Source organism: Lupinus angustifolius, chromosome LG10 (genome assembly GCF_001865875.1).
Source record: "Lupinus angustifolius cultivar Tanjil chromosome LG10, LupAngTanjil_v1.0, whole genome shotgun sequence".
Classification (NCBI taxonomy): Eukaryota; Viridiplantae; Streptophyta; class Magnoliopsida; order Fabales; family Fabaceae; genus Lupinus; species Lupinus angustifolius.
This window is the reverse complement of record NC_032018.1, coordinates 1,982,449-2,002,819: the sequence shown is the minus strand read 5'-3', so window position 1 is coordinate 2,002,819 and position 20,371 is coordinate 1,982,449. Positions and strand designations below refer to the sequence as shown.

Genomic DNA, 20,371 nt, shown 5'->3' with positions numbered 1-20,371 from the left:
CAATTCATTTTTTATAATATAGAGAATAAATAAGGCTCAAATATAATAGATAAAGCATGTTGCTTGATTTCTAACCTATAAATCAAGAGATCAAACAAACTCTATTCCCTTATAGTGGGAAGGGTGTGTACATTCTCACTGTGTGAAAGCATTGTATATCAATCATCATTTTTTTGTTTTTAATTTATTATTTTTGTGATTGTCATTATTAACTTTTAAATATAAATATAAAATTAATTTACTTATCTTCTACAAAAAAAAAAAGATTAGTATTTATATATTAAACTTTAATTAAAAAAAATCCTAATAATTTTTCAATTCTTAGCATTCCAATTGGTCAGCATGTAATTCATCACAATTATAGTCAAACCAATGTAAAAAAGTCAAACAAGATTTATAAGTTAGAACCAAAAGCTAAAACACAAAATTAGCATTAAAGAAAAACTAATAATATTTCAACATCAACAACAACAAAAAAGAAACATGAAACCAAATTAAAGTATTCAAAGTTCCACACTTCACAAAAAAATGAAAACTATAACTGTAGCAATTAATCCATAGATATATTCATTCTCATCAAAAGTTACATATAGAGAAAACACCATTCTTTTTCAAGTTTGGTGAAGGAATGGGTGATTTTGGTGAAGGATTCAAATTTGCAAGAGTGCTATACGATATAATAATGGATGAATATCTCAAATCCTATCTCGTATCAATAAAAACATATTACATCGATTAAAAAATTTATCATAATTTAAGAATTAAGATAGTTGTTCATCACAATTAGTGGTGCTGTAAACTCTGCTTGTACAGATTTCCAATAAATGTAAACTGTAATATTTATCTGTGATTTGTTGCTTTCCAAAGTAAATATAAATATATTAGAAGTTGTTATGCATTGTTACAAGGGGAACTGTTATGTTATGAATTATGATACTCTATATATCTATACTATATATAAAGCCAAAACTTGAAATAACTTTTCTCATTGTGTAATTTTTATTTCCTATATTGCCCTTAACATTATTTAAATTTTACAAAAAAACTATATAATCCTAAGCAACTATCACCAATACATTAATTAATAACATATCTCACATTAAATTAAACATTATCGTAAACGCAAAAAAAATATAATATAAAGAACACTAAACACAAAAATACATTTTAATTAAAAAAATGAAATGTATAAAAATTGAATATATAGTATCACACAATATTCACCAGCAGACATAAAGTACCTGTACACACTAGTATGTATAAAGTATATTTGTAGAATAAATAGTCAACATAAAATTAAACATAGTTATTAAGTCACCTAAAATATAATTAAATATCAGAATTAGGTATAAAAAAATACCAAGTTATATTGTCACATAAATTACACATTGTCATGATGACATTCAGAATTATACCATTCACAATTTAAATTGAATGATTTTATAAAGTTCATATCAAATTTCAGCAGTTGAAATATGGGTTTTTACCTTTCATAAAATATTAATGTAAGTATGTAACTAGCTTCATTAACGGTTAGCTCTTATATTATGAACTGCACTACCTAAACTTCTTTCTTGGCATGCTATAAAAGAATTTTAAATTACCAAAACACCTAAACATAAAAAATATAAGAAAAATAAAAATTGTTTGAAGTTATATCACAAATACACTAATGATATAAAAGAGCATATGCTATTGGATCTATAAATTTCTTATTCACATTTTCTATTAACTTATTATAAATTTTTTATTTTTAATTTTAATTTTTTAAACATATTCTCCTTTTTCTTCGCCTTTTTACTAAAAAAAAATTGGAAAAAAATAAAGTGCCTTTATTCTCTAGAAGGTCTTCTCACCTTTATTCTTCTCCCTTCCTTTCCATATCAGTTCTCATAATCATACGGTTGTTATTATGAATTTTATTACTCTACATAACATTAATCCAGTAGTGTGAGACTTCATTAGATCTTCAAAGTTAATATTTTGATTCATGGGAGCAATACTTATTGGGAGAGACAATTACGAAACCCAAAACTATTATTTACTTACTCAAACAAATGAGATAATATCCTTATTTGTACAAAAAAAAAAATGAGAAAATACCATTATTAGTACTAAAAAAATTATGAATTATACCAATACTCTTTAAAAACTACAATTCTCATAATATGAGTCAAAAATTAAATTTTGCATTAACAAATATTCTAGGAAAATGAAATATTGATAGCAACATGAATGAGAAATGAATAGAATAAGCATAAGCATTATTAGTAAAAAAAGAAAAAGGAAAATTGTGTTGTTGCTCATAGATGTTGTTAATTTGGTATTATGATTATTCATCACAAAGCTTGCACTCATCACTATTCACTACTTCTGTAAGAACAAGGTGATTTCATTTCAAGCATGAAGAAAGATGATAATAACAAATCAGAAGAAAAACAACAACATAAGCAGAACAAAGACAGAACCATAGGAATCCTAGATTCCCGATTCAATCAAACCCTCAGAAATGTTCAAGGGTATATATACTTCTTATCCTCTTCCCATTTCTTTTGTTGCTTTTTATTTATTTAATTTTCGTATATTTCAGTAAAAATATCGTGATCTCCAGAATTATGCTACCCGATTCATTGATCTTTACTTGTTGATGATTTTATTCATGGGATTTGGAAAACCCATCTAAAAGTTTGTTTTTTGTTAAGATTAAGATCATGATTTCTGATGGGTGAAATTCTAGGACATGGTTATGATGTTTTTTTTTGTTTAATAGAATGCGTAACCAATTTCCAATTTTGATGTGATCTGTGATATCAAAATGGATGGCTTCATTTCCTTAGTGTTCTCATATAGTGATTGCTGTGAAATTCTGGATACTGTGTGCTGGAAAATATGTGGGTTATTATGCTGAGATTTTAATCCATTTGGAATTATCAACTTTGTACTTTTTTCGGTTCTTCTCACACAATAGTCCAGAAACTAATCTCCTGGGTACAAATCATAGGATCTGGTTGCTAACTGGGGATCCTTCCCAATGGTGTTTTACATAGGACTACATCCTTAAGAGATCGACCCCCGTTCCGCTTGAGCCAATGCACCCATTATTTGATTTCAGTTTAGCTTAAAATGAAGATGATAAACAAAATGATTTCTGAGAGTCTCAGTCTTGGGGTTAAATTTCTTTGCTTGCCAGGGTAGTTATTCTTCAAATTAAACCTCTTTATATATCTTGCATTAGCAGAATTAGGATTTCATTTTTCTTACCTTTATTGGATTGATTAATTGAACAATAATTTTTCTCCCTTTTAAGTTTGTATGTAGGGTTTAGATGGAGACCAACTATTAGGTCTAGGTCCTAGTAGGTGCATATGGAAAATATATTCCAGAAAGGTGGCTAGGGTGAGCGAATGTTTTCTGTCATGTGAATGTGCTGAGGTGGCAAAGTTCGTTAGGCCAGCCTGCATTATCGGGAGGGTAGAGGGGGGTAAGGTGAGGGCAGTTGGATTTCACTGTGAGAGTGTGACTAAGAATGGTGTGACTGAGAATGTCTCTCAAAGGAGCTTAGGCTCTGGTAGTATCATTTACATTCAATAACACATTAGTGTTCTTTCCATTTTTGATTTAGTGTTCAAAGTATTCTATCACACTTACAATGGGAAGCATATAAGTTAGATACAATTGATTAAAATTTATATTCTTTATCAAGGTTACTTAAAGGTCGTAGCATTCCTGGTAAAATATTGAGCCAGAGGGTAGACCTGCCAGATAGCTCGAATTTATACTCGCCTACTTACCAAAGGAGCTTGTCATACAACGATGCTGGCACAAATGATCACACATCTGAGACGGGAGAGGTGATTTTAGCATTTCATATGTTATAATTAAATGGTCTCTTGTAATCATCTATCTCTATAAGACTGATCGGCCGCAATTTACGAGGTGGCAATTTATGAGGCTTCTATTCTTGACACAGGAGGAAGTTCACAGCACAAGCAAGCCCGTTGGTTCTTCAAGTGAGAGTAAGCTAAAAATATCAACCGCCCCGGTAGAGAACTCATCTGAATTCGTCCGGAAGTCTTCGATGGGTGGTAGAGCTACAGATTCTGCAAGAGTTACAAAGTTCACTAAGGTTCTTTCTGGGACGATGGTTATATTAGGTACTTCTTTATTTCTGTTTTCATTTATGTCAGTCACTAACTTGTTCCTCATTTCTCCTATATGGTCACAACCCAATTATGGAAATATCATTTGTAAATGTAAGCTATTGCTCAGACAAACATACTCATGACGTCATTGATTTTGCCTTTATATATTTTTGGTGGTAAGTTTCAAAACAAATTGCAAGACAAACTGAGATATGCTATTTCAAGTTGTTAAGTCATTCGGGATCTAGGTTTTCCTATCAATAACTGATAATATACTGTCATGTGTCACAACATAATTCTCTAGTATAATTAAACGACAACAGCAACATGCGTAGCTTTTTTCTACTTCCATACGATTGTTGGTTTATATGCATAAGCAATTGATAGTGAATATATACTCCTATATAGCAAGAAGCTTAATCCACAAAGAACGAATAACTACTTAGGCATCTTTTATGCCCTCGATTGTTGGCCCAAAGTGTTTTCCATTGGCAATCGTCTAATTTCCATGTTTGCTTACCTTATAAACTAGTTATGCACCAATAATATCCATTTAATTTTCAATTTATGAAAAAGATCAATTTTCTGGTGATGATGCACACCTTTATTTATTCATTTGAATCTGTTGTAGACAAGTTGCGGGAGTTAGCTTGGAGTGGTGTTCCTGATTATATGCGTCCTGCAGTGTGGAGACTTCTCTTGGTAAGATCTATCATCTTCTGCCATCTCTCTTGCTTAAGCACATACTTTCATGATAGCTACCGGTCATAAGAACTAAGAAGCATGAGAACAATAAAATTTGGAGTTCAGATGAGAACTTACGAGGATATGTGGTTTCCTGTTCTATTTTGGTGATTAAAAAATGGATGGCTCAGTGCACAGGCTCCTACCTAGCGAGTTTTGGGGAGAGTAAATGCTTGCAAGTTGCAACCTTAGCCCCAGTATCAAAAAGGATGTTTTGTGACCTCCAAGATCACAACATTACTGTGTGTCGAAGCTCACATTCTGATATCCGATATTAAAAAGGAAAAAATCATTGCAGTGGGGTGTAGGGTTATTCTTTCATAGAGATCTTGACACGTACATGAATTTATTTAATTATTTGAAATAAAGCCATACAGAATATCTTAGAAAAGAAAAACGAGGAATATTTACCTTATATAATATTTTTTAACCAATAGCTCAACATTACTTAACCTCATGCCACCCATGTTTTCTATGGATAGTTTCTTTCTTCTTGGAAATTTAAAGATAAACTGCTGACAGGGATGTGCACCACCTAATTCTGATAGAAAGGAGGGAGTTTTGAGAAGGAAGCGCCTTGAGTATCTTGAATGTGTTTCTCAGTGTTATGATATTCCTGATACAGAACGCTCAGATGACGAGATTAACATGCTTCGCCAGGTATTCTCAGTTATAACATGTGCATATCTGGATTTTTGTTAAAGTGGTTTCTTTTTTAACTGTTTTCATTGTATGCTTGTTAGATTGCTGTTGATTGTCCAAGAACTGTACCGGATGTTTCATTCTTCCAGCAGCAGCAAGTCCAGAAGTCACTGGAACGTATTCTTTATACATGGTTAGATACTTTATTTCAGTTGCACTGGTTTTTGGGCTAGATATTATTCTTAGTCTAGTGTTCTTTGTTGCTAACGGATTTTATGAGGGAACGATGGCTCGTTACTTGTCGAAGAAATTTATAGAACTTCTAGAAGGTGGGACTGTTGCTTGCTTTTTGAGTATTGTACTGTCTAGTCTGAAATATTTAGTAGATGGAGTTAGTGCTGTAGGTTAACATCTGCTGCACAGATATTATTGTTAGCTATCCTTGACAGTTAAGCTTCAGCGAACTGGTACATGTGATGGATTGACTTCATTGATTTTCATACCGAACCTTGATACAGTTTATAGTACTGAATATAATCTTGATGGATAGGGCAACGATACCCTTCTAGAAATAACAAACGATTTCAGTGTTAATCAGCAAGGTGGTGTGAATTACCATATGATGCAATATTCATTATACTTTCCGAAGATGTTGAAAAGAACTGCTCTCGTATTATGTTCTTTTCTTTCTTCTTTGCATCATTTTAGAGCAATTTAGCTACAAGAAATTATGATAGAAGATAGAACCACAATGGACCTTTATGATGTAGGTTTCCCAACTTAAGTGTGTCATGCATATGTCAATTTGATTGGCTGCACTCTTTCATCTCAATCACCCTTTGTTGACTAGTTTTTTTCATACTGAATGTATGTTTTTGTTATTCTGATTATTTTTTATAATGCTTCTGATCTTCTGCCAGGGCCATTCGGCATCCTGCAAGTGGATATGTTCAGGGGATAAATGATCTTGTTACACCATTTTTAGTTGTTTTTCTATCAGAACACTTAGAAGGAGATATAGATAGTTGGTCAATGTCTGAATTAACTTCAGAAAAAATCTCTAATGTAGAGGCTGACTGCTATTGGTGCTTGTCAAAGTTGCTTGATGGTATGCAAGACCATTACACATTTGCTCAGCCAGGAATTCAAAGACTTGTTTTTAAGTTGAAGGAACTAGTCAGGAGGATCGATGGTAACCTTTCTTCTCGGGCTTGTTGTTTTCCATCAAGTATAATTGCTTGAATCTGAATGCCTCGCTTATGCATGTGGATTAGGATCTGTATTAATTTTACCAAACTCTCTCATTTTATTTTATGCTATATTATTTTCTGTATATCTCCAAATACAATCTGATATTCCGTAGTGAAACTTTTGAGCTACACCAGAGCCTGTTTCAACCCATATGGAGCAGCAGGGACTGGAGTTTCTTCAATTTGCTTTCCGCTGGTTCAATTGTCTTCTAATCCGTGAGGTTTGCTCTGAAAAACTATTGTTTATTTTTCTTATATGTTTGATAGTTTTGTTTTCTCTAGAAGAACTTCATATATTATTAATAAAGTAACTGAATATCAAGCTTTTTAATTTTGATGGGGACAATAATGGACTGCAACAAAGTATGATTTTATGTTTAATCTGATGTCTGATTTATGTAATTAGATACCCTTCAATCTCGTCCAACGCCTTTGGGACACATATCTAGCTGAAGGGGATGCCTTACCGGACTTCCTTGTGTATATATTTGCCAGTTTTCTTCTAACGGTGAGCCAGCATGCTTTGGCCTTTTTACTAGTATAATCTACTTCAATTAAATTTCATGTTGTACCCAAGATGAAGGGGAAAAGTATATTTCGGTAAATTTGTTAATGCTCATTCCCCCTCTGATATATTTCAGAAATGAAACTTGTCTTTTGCACCACTTTATATCGTTGCACAATTGCCTTTCTAGAGAGATATCATTCTGTAATATCATGACATTGCCATTGCTCAAATCAAATTAGTTTTGGTACTTAGCAATGCATTATGACAGTTACTACTGATGCCTGAACACGTAGTTCTGCTTTATTGTATACTACGTAGTTTGTGCTGAAGCTTTTTGTGCTTTCCCAACAACCTAGTGCCAAAACCTGACATGCTATTGCTAGTTCTGAAGTTCCTTATAATCTTTATACCATTGCATGACAGTTTATTGATGATTAAGGTTTAGAAGCTCTGTGCTAGATTCTTATTGTACCATTTTGGTGGGTTGCATGCAATGCTAAAATATTGCTGTCCATTATCAATCAAAACATTGGTTCCATTTAGGACGCCATGTTATACAAACTTAGAGCATATTTCTGTGCACCACCTTGCCTTTTCTTTTACGTTTTTATATGTCCTTATTGTTACTGCTCGGATCTAGGTGGATGCTATTCAATGTGCATTAAAATAATTTTCTGCCGAATGCATTTCTAACATTCTAGCTATGCTAGAAGACTATTCCCTGATTTTCTATAGCCATCTACATGTGTATGGTTTCTTTGGATTATTTACATGTTTAGTTTTAGGAATGATAGTACGGTCGATAAGTGCTTATTTTGTACCATTGTTTTCTCAGTGGTCTGATGAGATCCTAAAGCTTGATTTCCAAGAATTGGTAATGTTCCTTCAACACCTTCCAACTGAGAATTGGACTGACCAGGAGCTTGAGATGGTGCTTTCACGCGCATTTATGTGGCACACCATGTTCAACAGTTCTCCTAGCCATCTATCTACCTGAGGAAGCAATCATGGTCTTCTATATTTAACTATTTTGTTCTCTGGTTGATCAAAAAAATTATTCCATTTTCTGTTTTATCTCCCCTTTTAGTAAATGGTGCTTTTTCTAATAGATGAACAGATTTTTACTTGTATCCTGCCTTGTAATAGCTTGTAAAGGAGAGATATTAATGACAGAGAAAAGAGCTTATTTTTGTTGTATTATTCTTTTCAAGAATCACAATAGAATCATTTAAGTTGCATAGCATATCCCTTAAATTCTCATTTGAATAATTTAAGCTGTGATCTATGTAGAGGATTTCTTGAGTTTGTTGAAGGACCCAACCTTTGGTTATCCACACCAAAAGTGCTACCAATCACTATGCCATACCACCATTCCCTTTCAGAACTCACCTCTTCATTCAATCATCAAATAATTTGGGCATCTTATATCTCTCTACATGTGTGCCTCTTTAACTTAACCAAATTGCAATGGATATCAAATTTGTGTATTTTCTTATTATTGATTTTAATTACTTTAGTACAATGAGTGATTTCGCAACAACCTTACCGTTTTACCTTAGTGCCCTGCCATTTTAATAGTTAATTCGAAAGCTCAAAAAATGGCATTTTGTTTAAGGATGTTTCACCTTAGCAAAATGTTGATGTTAGATTGAAAGTAAAAAATTGGCTTCAATTTTTTTATATGCAAACATGTTCCATGATCATATGCAGACATGTTTTTTTTCTGAGGGGGTGAAATATGTTTTCTTCAAATATCATGAAGTGAATTATACATTCCTCAAATGGAGTTAAATGTAATTTTGCTTTTATAACAAAAAAAAAGATGGCTAAACCTCATGATTGGCTTCATGAACATTGAGAAATACAATTTCATTATCATCAGCCACTCTTATCAAGTGAATGAATCTAATCTAATAAAATATGACTTAAATATTTATGGAAAATGTAAAAAAATTACACAATCAATATATTATTTAATATTAATTTTTATTAAAATAAATTAAATGATTAAATAGGAACAATAAATGATATAATTATATGATTTATATTTAATTATCAGTGACTCTTCAAACAAAAAATATATAACCTAAACAAATTATAGATGATATTAGAAAATGAAGAAGAGATTAGGTAGGATAGTATAGACCTAATCACAGTAGATAATTTCTTAATTTGTTGATTGGTGTTTGTATATTTTCTTTTGCTTCAAAACGCTTTTTTCTCTTTCTCGTTCATTGCTTTTGCACCTTCCTTCAAAATCTCAAAACCCTCTCTCTCTCTCTCTCTCTCTCGATCACACCGAGGGAAACCAATCTCGCCACCCTTCTCCGCCGCTTCAATTCCTGTCCCCGTCGCATTCTCCGCCACCATCATCTTCCATACGAAGCAACCCCTTTCAATCACCACACAATCCCTAACTCACCTACAAACGCTTCCATCTTCAACCTCCACTGAAATCGATCAATTAGATTGTGGTCGAGCTCATACAGGTACGCTATTTATCTTTCTATTCGTTTCTCATTGCTTTGTCTTGCTTTACTATCATGAATTTTATGTAATTTATTGATCCTATTGGTATTCATGTGCAAGTTCGAGTTTTCACCTTAGAAGGGGGCATGGTTTTTTGAAATAGGACCTTAAAGATGAATTTTTTTGTTTTGATTTAAGGAACTGTAAATAAGGTTTACCATAGGAAATAATTAAATAACATTCGAATATGTGCACATAGAGAAGCTTTGGTCATGAATTTGTTCAATCTCACTAATAAGTGTCTTCTAGGGTTTGAAATAATTGAAAGTTTTAATAAATGTTGCAGTCCTGCAAGCGATAGAAGCTGCAAATAATGTGGCAATGTAGGTTGCGTACCTAACGTAAATAGGTTGGGGAACTGGAACTGAAACAGAACCTCTTCCCATAAGTATCTTTCCATGGTTAGAATGGGCGAAGGGGCAGTGGTTAGAATGGGTAACAGGGTAGTTTCCCCTTAAACCTTGAGTTTCCCATGAGCAAGGCCTGCTCGTTGTTTACTCTTTACTTTTACACTATACCATCTTATCGCAGGACATTTATTTCTCCATTTTAATACATACATATTGACGTAAGCGCCACTAAATACCATTTGGAAACGACAAAGTTACAATTACCAGTATCAAGAGTACGTTTCCCCTTCAACCTTGAGTTTTTGCTGAGCTGAGTTAGACTGTTTTATTTTTATTAGAGATTAAGAGTTAGTTATTGTTATTCCTTTTTCTGCTGAGTAAATTGGCATATTTGTCACACGCAAAATATGTCAATTTATCACATGCAAAATTGGTTGTTAGGTTGTTACGATCAGTAACTACCTTATGTAGTTACTAGTTTATTACATTCTGTTTTGCTTTCCCTTTATTTAAAGGGACAAGCTAATTCATTGTAAAATTGAGTTTTTTCAATAAAAAGCCTGAGGTATATTCAGTTTCAAGATTCATTCTTTCTATTTTCTTTATCTTTTCACAATTTTCAATCTTCGCAGTATGTAAATATATTTTGATCCATTTGTTCATTTATTTTAACGTATCTTGTAAGCATCACAAAATAGCTTATAAAAATGGCATTTACAATTGCAGCTGATTTTTTAAGAATTTGAAGCACTTAGCACTATGAATTTTGATTGATGAACATCATTGATATTCTAAGTTTTTTTGTATTTTTCTCCTCACAAATTTTCCATTTATTGTTTTCTTGTACGGATAGGTTTTATCTTAATTTTGATGGGGCTCATTAGCATAACTTATGATTTATTGTCACTGAAAGTTAAAAACAGACCCATGCATAGCTTAAAAATTTCTGAATATAACATATTAAAGGATGTAGTAGGCATTATAGCAATGAGATAAATGGTAATCGCTACATTTTGACTTGAAAGTTAACATGTTTATTTTTTATTGTTGGGATTTTACATTCATAGATTCATTTAATGTTAGTACTTTGATTTGTATATCTTCCCTGCGATATTATTATATAGCATTATTTAGTTTAAAAAAAGAAGAGAAGGAAAGTCTAATGCCCAAGAAATTAATATAGAATTATCCTTGTCTTATCTTTGATTAAGTTACCCCTGAAAACTAATAGTATGTGTGCATTACTTTAGTTGTGCATAAATTCAGTGAAACATAATTTATTTGTAATACCTGAAATTTATTATTATGATTTAAAATAGGCCCGTGTATATTGATTATTACATCTATTCTTTTGGAAATTTTGCATTTTATCTTACTTCCGGTATGGAAAAGAATTTTCATGTATTCTTATCAAAATCGTGGAAATTTAGCTTTATTGGAAAAAAATTGAAAGGTATACCCGAGAGAAGGACTTCTTTCTGTTTAAGGAACTGTAGATAAGATTTACCATAGCGAACACTATAAGAATGTACAATTATTATTCATAATCATTTTATCCACACAAAGAGAGGCTTTGATGTAGCCAATCATACAAATGGGCAGATTAGTCAATAGTGGAACAACTGTGGCAGGGTGGGCCTCTACACTACCAGAAGCCAGTAATGTCTCAGCTGGTTTCCAAGTGCAATATCTCATCCTGAATAGCGAGATGAGCAGCTACTACTTCTATTTGGCACTTCTCTGTTATGTACCCCACCTGTTTTCTGGAGGAATCTCAGTAGCCCATGTGCTTTCTGGCAAGCTCACCGCTTTTTGAGCAAAACCACCCCTTTCCAGCTAAACCCGCTCATTTTTTGGGTTAATCCACTAGCTTTCCAGCCAACTAGCTCCCTTTCATTTGTTTCGAATAGCTTCCTTTGTTTCAATGCAACACCGCCAACTTTTATTTTTTGTCGTTTTTGTTTCGGTACAGTCTTTTGACTTTCTTCCTTTTTTGTTTGCTTTTGCTGTATATCTCGGCAGTTTCTAGACTTGACATTCATTGCACTTTAAATTGTTTATGGTTCATACTTTTTCTTCATTCTTTGCTAGCATTAAATGGTTTACAGCCTATATCCTTATTATTGGCTCTAAGCTTTTTGGTTAGTGGCTCTTTGTAGTCATATTATTTGTTTTAGACACTATTAATCCCACATCACTATTTTAAGTAATGCATTTATTATTATTATTATAATAGTTATATATGTGTGTGTATGTATGTATGTATGTATTTTTTACTACTCAAAGTATCCATTTTTATGATGGGCTCATGCTAGATGCCTTAGAAAAGCTTGCAAGGACTGGAGGTGTGCTTTATCATTTATGAATGGTCTTCGAATCTGAATTAGAGATTTGGTATTGTGCCAAAAGCCCCCCACATCATGACAATAAAAAAATAAGAAAATATAAATTTGATATACTAACTCTCAATTGTTTATAAAGCTTTATTAATATTAGATGTTTATATTATTTTAAATTTTTGTTGTTTAATGACCCACTAGTTGTACTGGTGATCCATTGACCCAGAACCTTGTCTGAGTCAATCACTGATTGGTATTTTAAAACTATGTTGTAATCTTAATTAAAATTTGGGAATTATTTTTATCAACTTATATTTATTCTTTCTTTTGCCATCTTTTGTAGAATGTACCCTGTAGCTTGATTTTCTAAGTATTCTAGATTAGTGTGGCAGGGGCTGTAAGTGAGGATGAATTTGCAACAAGCTGGACAGCTTAAATCGTCCAATGGATATGGCCGTAGAAAATCTGAAAGAGATGGGGTGATGAAATCAGAGAATAAGATCCCATCTGGAAAATTAAATGCCAGCAGATTGGCCAGTACAGGTGAAATTCTGAGCTCAATATTTTATTATTTCTCTGACGCATGGTTGCTTGTGTTCTCTTTGGCTCTTTGCTGATAGGTGTTTTTATAGGTGCGGTTACTGGCAGTAAAGGTGGTAGTTATGAGAGTCCTTCACATGATCGACTAATATATATAGCAACATGTCTTATTGGGCACCTAGTGGAGGTCCAGGTGAAAAATGGATCTGTATACTCAGGAATATTTCATGCAACAAATGCTGACAAAGATTTTGGTATGTTGTGTTTTATACTTATTATTGATTTTGATGATATTAACAATTACATTTTGGATGATTGAACAGCTAACTGATACAGAATGGATAAGAATATTATTTAGAATAATTATATTTTCTAGGAATCGTTTCTTTCTTATTAATGGGTAAGCCTTGGCGCAACAGTAAGGCTGCTTGGCTTGTGGCCTAGAGGTCATGGTTTCAAATTTTGGAAACAACATCTTCGCTTGCGAGAGTAAGACTGTGTATATCTATCCTCCCAAACGTTACTAGGTGGGATCCTTGGCACTGGCCTGCCATTTTTTAATTTGTCTCGAATTCATTATAATTCGAGGGTTTATCTTATTTTAAGTTTTTTTAGGAGTTTTTGTTTTATTTGGATTTTATTAGGGTTGTTCTATGTCACTGATTAAATTTATTCCTGTTTTCATTAATATTTTTTTAGGCCATAGAGAACTTGTCTTCTTTGCTTATTTCTTACATCATCATTGCCACTCTTCTAGGAATCATTTTGAAAATGGCCCACTTAGTCAAGGATGGTTCTTTGCGAGGGCAGAAGTCTGGCGTAGAATTTATCGGCAAGGCTCCTTCGAAGATTTTAATTATACCTGCTGTGGAACTTGTACAAGTCATAGCAAAGGTTTGCTACTTTTTTTTTGGTCGGCAAAGGTTTGCTACTTATCTAGTGTTTTCATATTGCAATGTGCTTGGAGGGTAGTGGTATTTACTCCATGCAAAATCCGTAATCTTTAGTTTTTACTAGGATGTTGTGTAGCAATCATTGAAATGGAAAAGCCATAGTCTAGGATTGGATGGGCTGGTGAAGTTGCTTTTGACACATCACCAACTTGTTTGCTGATGATATTTTTGGTGTCAATCATGGCAGGGTGTCGCTGTTACTAGGGATGACCTAGCTAGTGAATCGCACCATGATATGCATCAGGAAATCATGGTTGATTCATTTATATCTCAGTCCCGTCATGTTGACCTAGGAAGAGAATTAAAACCCTGGGTACCTGATGAAGATGATCCTCAATTTCCGGAACTGGAAAATATCTTTGATGGCCATTGGAACAGGTTTTTTGACTTATTATTTTAATAAGAGTAAAATTTATGTACAGCAGAATTATCTCATTCCTTGAAACTTTGACAATGACATGCATGCTTATTAGTTGCCTAGCCTAGAAACTAGTATTTAGCTTTTGCATTAGTCTATAATAATAGGGAGTTTCTTAGAAATCAGAGTCCAGCACTCCAGCTGTAAGTGGTAGATTTCAGAGTGATATCGTTATCTGTTTCTATGTTTTAAGATATCTCTCGTCTTTTATAATTAGCACTGCAAATTGGCTGTTTGGAAAGAAAAACAACAACAAAGAAACTGGATTCTGTGATTATGTACTATTATCTATAATTATTTTTTGTCCTCCCCCCATCCCAATGAACCCGTGTCATTTAATTTTCAAGCATGTGTTACATGTTCATGTAGATGACTTTTGGTAGTCATATTTCTTGTTGGCGGCTGTTAAGAGTGAAGAGATAAAATAGAGATGTACAATGAAAGTTGTTTGTTTGAATATGCTAAAATGGAGTTAAACAAGGTTTCAATTAGCGATTGCAGTTAATGTGTATGAGATTGTTGCTATGATACTATCACTATTTTACATTAAGATTTTCTCTTTCTTTTTCCATATTCTAATTTCTGCATAGCTCCTCCATTTTGTTTATGTTGAAATTTATTTATTATTTTTTAAGGGGGTGGGATCAGTTTGAAACAAATGAGACATTGTTTGGTGTAAAAAGCACATTCAATGAGGATCTCTACACAACAAAGCTTGAAAGAGGTCCTCAGACAAGAGAACTGGAAAGGCAAGCTTTAAAAATAGCTAGAGAGATTGAGGGCGAGGACACCCAAGATCTTCATCTTGCAGTGGTTTGTTTGGATTCAATACTTTTCTTGTTCTTATTTTTCTTCGCTCCTTGTTAACTTATGCACTTTTGTCTATTTGATACCTCAAACTATGATTTTCATCAACAGGAAAGAGGCCTTCATGTAAATGAGAACCTTGATATTGATGAAGAAACTATGTTCTCTTCAGTCTATAGGGGTAAAGGTGTTGATGATAGTGGATATGATGAAAATGAGGACATGTTCGATTCACACAATTCTGATACCTTTGGTGGTATATTTGGTTCGGCCATTAAGAGGCCTGGTGAAATAGATAGCAGAAGAGGCAATGATGGAGCTCGAACAGTGGGAAATTCCTCCTCTGTGGTATCTCCTCATTCCATTATTAATAACTAAAAGTGTGGCATTTCATAATTCTTAATCATTTGTCACATTACATGACACTGGCTTGTCCTTCTTGTGATTGAGCTCTACCATATTATATTTATATATTCCTGATTTTAGCAAATAATTTCTTTAGATTTACTTGCAATTGGAATACTTTGGTGACATAAAAGCACCGGTTTGTCCCACATGCTCTGCTTGTATGTTGTTGTTCTTAATTGCTAATTATTATTAGTCAATTAGTCAGTGTTTGTTAATTAGTGATTTTCCAAAGCTGGACCTGGAAAAGGAGAGTTGCATTGTTTTAAGGTCCAACCAGGTTTTTGTAGCTACACATAAATTTGGTAAATATATATAGTTTATTAAAAGTGTAGCATACATATGTTGAGTTTAAAAGTAAAATCATTGAACCATATGAAAATAAATAATAATTTCATTTATTAAGGAAATCAACATATTATAAATAACGATAAAATGATAAAAGAATTGTACAATATTAAGAATCTTAAAGAATAAAGCAATAAATTACAAAATCTTGGTAGATAAGCATGCTCATGTGTATAAAACTCCATTTTTATTTAACTTGTGCAGGAATGAAATGAAATATAACTAATAATAATATATGACCATTGTAATACTGTAATAGTAAAACTGACATGGTGGCTGAGAGCCTGAGACTACATTGTCAATAAAACTGGACTGGCTCAACCACCCAAACCATGGTCCGTCTGAAATTGGTTCTTAATTCTATGGGTATGGCTGGGCCGGTTTAAGTTAATCTGGTCCAGCCATCTGGGTTTGAAAACCATGGTTATTATTGGGAATAATGACATGCTTGCATTTCTGGAATTAATGGTGTTACAAGATTACTGATGCAGTGGTGCTGTATATAATGCTTTGTGTATCAGTGTTTCGACCTTGGGGAATTTTTCATGAAACTTCAATTTTTGAGTGATATAAAACCATACTTATGATTAGTAAACTTTAACACTACTAGATTAACAAAGTATCCTTAGAAAATACTAAATCGTAGATTGCCTTGTCCAGAAGAATGTTTGTATCAAAAGTTCCTTTTTCTAAACTTTTGCCTCCCCCTCCCCTCTTTTCATTTGACATGCTTTCTTCTCATCTTGCAGATTATTTTACTTCATAAGTTCAGAGTAATACTTAATGTCGATTGTGTGTGCAGGATCACCCACATTTCTTTCAGTCAAGTACTGGTGTAGATTTAATCCGTTCTGGTTCTTTTGATCATGCTAAGCAGTTATTTTTGGATGGAGAAAGGAGGTATTTGTTGTCTTTTTGTCTTCTGTGTATAGTTACTTGTTTCCATGAGATTCTGAACATAATAGCATGAATATCACTTATGTTATGAATTCTCTTTGTCAAACAACCTTACAGGATTCAGGAGAACTTGGTTAGTGATCTACATGGAGGCAATGGTAACACAAAAGAAGAAAATAAGATAGTGAGTTGAAGTTTCAGCATTATTACTGAAGTTTGTGTATACAAAAATAACTCACCTGCTTGCTATTGGTTCTAACACTCAAATCTCATTTTTATTTTCTTTAAATGATGCAGCAAGCTGAAGATGTTCAACTGTCAAAATCTGAGGGTTTGTGAAAAAATTTCCTAAGCTTTCTGCAGATTGAGCTGTGATCTAAATTTTTGTGGCTGAAATGATGCAAATAAAACTAAACGATTCTCATATAAGTGATTATTGCATTCAGTTAGTACTCAATAGTACTTCTGAAAGCTCTCACTTAAGTTCAAAACTTATTGTATAAGCTGGTATTTTAATCCACGTATTCCTCTGATCTTACCAATTTTTTGCAGATTCAAAGGCATCACTCTACTTAAAGAAAGATTTCTCTGATAAAGGGGTATTATCTCCTAATGCCACCTCATATGCCCCTTCACCACTTACTTTATCTAAGACTCGTGAGAAGACAGGATCACCTGGTGAGTTGACTGAGGGTTCAGCATCTGGGAAAGCAAAATCTGTAAATTCCCATGGGACGTATTCCCGTTCAGATTCTGGGGTAGGTGTGGCAGTATCGTCTCGTCCTGGTGGTTTATCTCCAAGTTCATCAATAGGTTCATTGTCTTCTGAGAAATCATCTCTCAATCCCAATGCAAAGGTGTGAAAGTTCAGGGCTATTTTTTTCTTCTTTTTTATAAATATAAAATGGAATATTTCACTTAATTTTGGTCTTTTGTTTACTGATGTGTTTCTGGCCTTCCTCTTTTTTGTTTTGCCCTTTCATGTTTTAAGGAATTCAAGCTCAACCCTAATGCGAAGAGTTTTATTCCATCTCAAGCACCTATTCGGCCTCCCTCCCCTGCATCTGATGCTTCCTTCTATTTTCCAACTACTGTACAAAATGTGCCAGGCATGCCCATGGGTGTTGGAGTAAGTATTCCATGTTTAGATATTCTTTAATCTCCAGTGAGAGAAATATGTATTATAGTACATTTTTCAGTTTTATCTTTACCCTGGTTCCTGTATTGGGTTTTCGTTTGGGAACAAATTCCATACATGAGAGGCAGCTATGAATTTGTTATCATACTAGATTTTTAGTTAACTCCAAAGTATATGTTTGGTTTTCCATCAACCTGTGTTTCAAAAATTAGCTGATTTCTATTTTATGTTGCTGCTTATTTCTGGTTTATGATGATTGCTTTAACTTACTGTGTATCCGCTGTTCCACTTTGGGGACCAGAACTGGAATTGAGAGGGTGAAATATGGTAGTAAGTTCAATTGCTTCTTCCACTTTTAGGTGTGTAGTCTTTTTGGGAGGTCATTTAGAGCATCTATTGAGTATATTTTGTAGGATTTATTAGTTATTGGGTAGAATACTTCCCCAAGACTTACTAAGAAATTTGACTTGCACCATTAGATAAAAGCATTATGATTAAGTGTGAAATTGACCTAGTCACTCCACAATCACTGTCACAATATGTGTTGTGTGTTGTGCATGTTATGAACTATCAGTGTGGTTGTCCAATCTTGTGGTGATTATGACAATGACAACTACCAAAGCCTTTTTCCACTTAAGTGAGGTTGACTCTATGGATCAGGCGTCACCATTGTAAATTCCTGATAGCTAATTTAATTATATAAATACGGAAATACGTCATTATTCTGATAGGGGGCTTTAATTGTTTACAGACTTGATTGTGTTGCTTATGTATTGCAGATGGGACCTACTTTTGCTGGGCCTCAACCTATCATATACAATCCGCAGGTTGCACAAATGCAATCTCAAGCATATATTCATCCAAATGGGCCACAGGTCGGGACATAAAATTGTAGTATCTCACTGGTGACTGTTACATGAATTTTGGTGCTTTACGGTAACTGCTTGTTGTCTGATTGCAGTATGGACAGCTTCTTGGTCCTAGGCAAGGTGTATACATGCCAGGCTACCTACCTGTAAGGACTCACTTTTACTCATGATTTCTTTTTATTTTTGGTAGTTTGTTAAAAATTGTTTATATTTCCTTTTACATATTATCTTTATTCTTTATCCATTTCATCTTCTCTGGTTAGAGAACATATGTATACACTGTAATTCTATATCTAACCTCTGCTGTTGTTAGCATTGTGGGGAGATGATTGATAAAATTAGCTTCCTAAATAACTACATGCTTATGCTCCATCTTGTTGTATCAAGCATGTTGAACATTCTTCCTATTAACCATGGTAAAACATGAGTTTCTTCATTTAGAGTTATTTGGACGTCCAAATAAGCATAATTCCCCTGTTGAAGCTTGAAGGTGCTTAGCAAAAATGTAGTCATAATAATTCTATTTGTTTCTTGGACAAAAATAAGCATAATTTTTAAAGCTTTACTTTTGAGCATTCAGATTATCTTATTACTCAGCTTGTCAAATAATCTGAACTGCACTCTGAAAAATCTTAGCAATCAATGTTCTCAAATTTACAGGAAATGCAGTACAAGGGACGTGATTATTGATGACTTGGCTGGCTGTGCATTATTGGCAAGTCCACCCCTTATGTGAAGATTTCTCTATGCTTTTTTATGACCTTGTAGTGTTTCTCAGGTTTTGGTTGTGTAATATTATGCTACATTTACTTACTACACATTCCTCTGACCCTAAAGATATGCCTGCATCCATTAGGTTGCTGCCATATCAGTTTTAATTGTGGGTACATTTCATACATGGCTTTGATATTATAAAAAACATGGAGTTAAGACATTTACTTGCATTAGAATCGGGCATCTTTTGATGAGTGTTGGCTAAGTGGGTTATTCGGTACTAATGCCATGCAAGGGTGAAATGACACAGCTAAACAAATCAGATTTAGATATTGACAGCCAAGAATTGGTTGAAAGTCTATGAAAGTGTCAAATTATGCAATTATTCATGATTCTATTCTTTTTCTCTCTTTTTAAGTAATTATAGCTGAATATACCCTTCTCACTTTGCACTAAACCTCATCATAGAGGAATCTTATTCCATTTTATCTCATTCTATCTGGGTTGAAGCAAATGTTCATGTTCTACAAAGAGGAAAAAATGTATGCACAGACAGTGTATGAGTTTTATATATTGTTATCTCACATTATTTAGAACTCATGTTTAATTATAATTGACTCTTAAAAAGTAATACAAATAAATAATAGATAATGTATTGAGTGTGTATGAATCTTTACACTGATAGTATATAAATATTTTATTTTTTATAATTATTCCCAGATATGTTTTTTAGTCAAATTCTGGGTAAACTTTGGTTTGTACAGATCCATTTGGTATC

At 33.3% G+C, this 20,371-nt stretch overlaps 2 protein-coding genes across 7 annotated transcripts; both read left to right on the top strand.

Moving 5' to 3' along the window:
- LOC109358475 (GTPase-activating protein GYP1-like) lies at positions 2,244 to 8,486 on the top strand. Of its 2 annotated transcripts, XM_019602722.1 has the most exons (10): positions 2,249 to 2,519; positions 3,704 to 3,851; positions 3,971 to 4,154; positions 4,774 to 4,844; positions 5,409 to 5,546; positions 5,630 to 5,721; positions 6,449 to 6,720; positions 6,914 to 6,999; positions 7,185 to 7,286; positions 8,122 to 8,486. In XM_019602722.1, exons 1-10 carry the CDS (start codon positions 2,404 to 2,406, stop codon positions 8,281 to 8,283), a joined length of 1,371 nt encoding a protein of 456 aa, XP_019458267.1. In that variant the 5' UTR covers positions 2,249 to 2,403; the 3' UTR covers positions 8,284 to 8,486. The 2 variants fall into 2 exon arrangements, with proteins under 2 accessions (XP_019458268.1, XP_019458267.1); XM_019602723.1 differs by lacking the exon at positions 8,122 to 8,486 and having other exon boundaries at positions 2,244 to 2,519; positions 6,892 to 6,999; positions 7,185 to 7,291.
- On the top strand, positions 9,496 to 19,817 carry LOC109358474 (polyadenylate-binding protein-interacting protein 4-like). Of its 5 annotated transcripts, none has more exons than XM_019602721.1 (15): positions 9,496 to 9,775; positions 12,897 to 13,047; positions 13,143 to 13,298; positions 13,802 to 13,938; positions 14,185 to 14,375; positions 15,051 to 15,228; positions 15,334 to 15,570; positions 16,778 to 16,875; positions 16,990 to 17,056; positions 17,170 to 17,203; positions 17,425 to 17,729; positions 17,864 to 18,001; positions 18,790 to 18,885; positions 18,972 to 19,025; positions 19,540 to 19,817. In XM_019602721.1, exons 2-15 carry the CDS (start codon positions 12,912 to 12,914, stop codon positions 19,567 to 19,569), a joined length of 1,857 nt encoding a protein of 618 aa, XP_019458266.1. In that variant the 5' UTR covers positions 9,496 to 9,775; positions 12,897 to 12,911; the 3' UTR covers positions 19,570 to 19,817. The 5 variants fall into 5 exon arrangements, with proteins under 5 accessions (XP_019458266.1, XP_019458265.1, XP_019458262.1 ...); XM_019602720.1 differs by having other exon boundaries at positions 9,497 to 9,775; positions 13,137 to 13,298; positions 16,990 to 17,053; XM_019602717.1 differs by having other exon boundaries at positions 9,498 to 9,775; positions 13,137 to 13,298.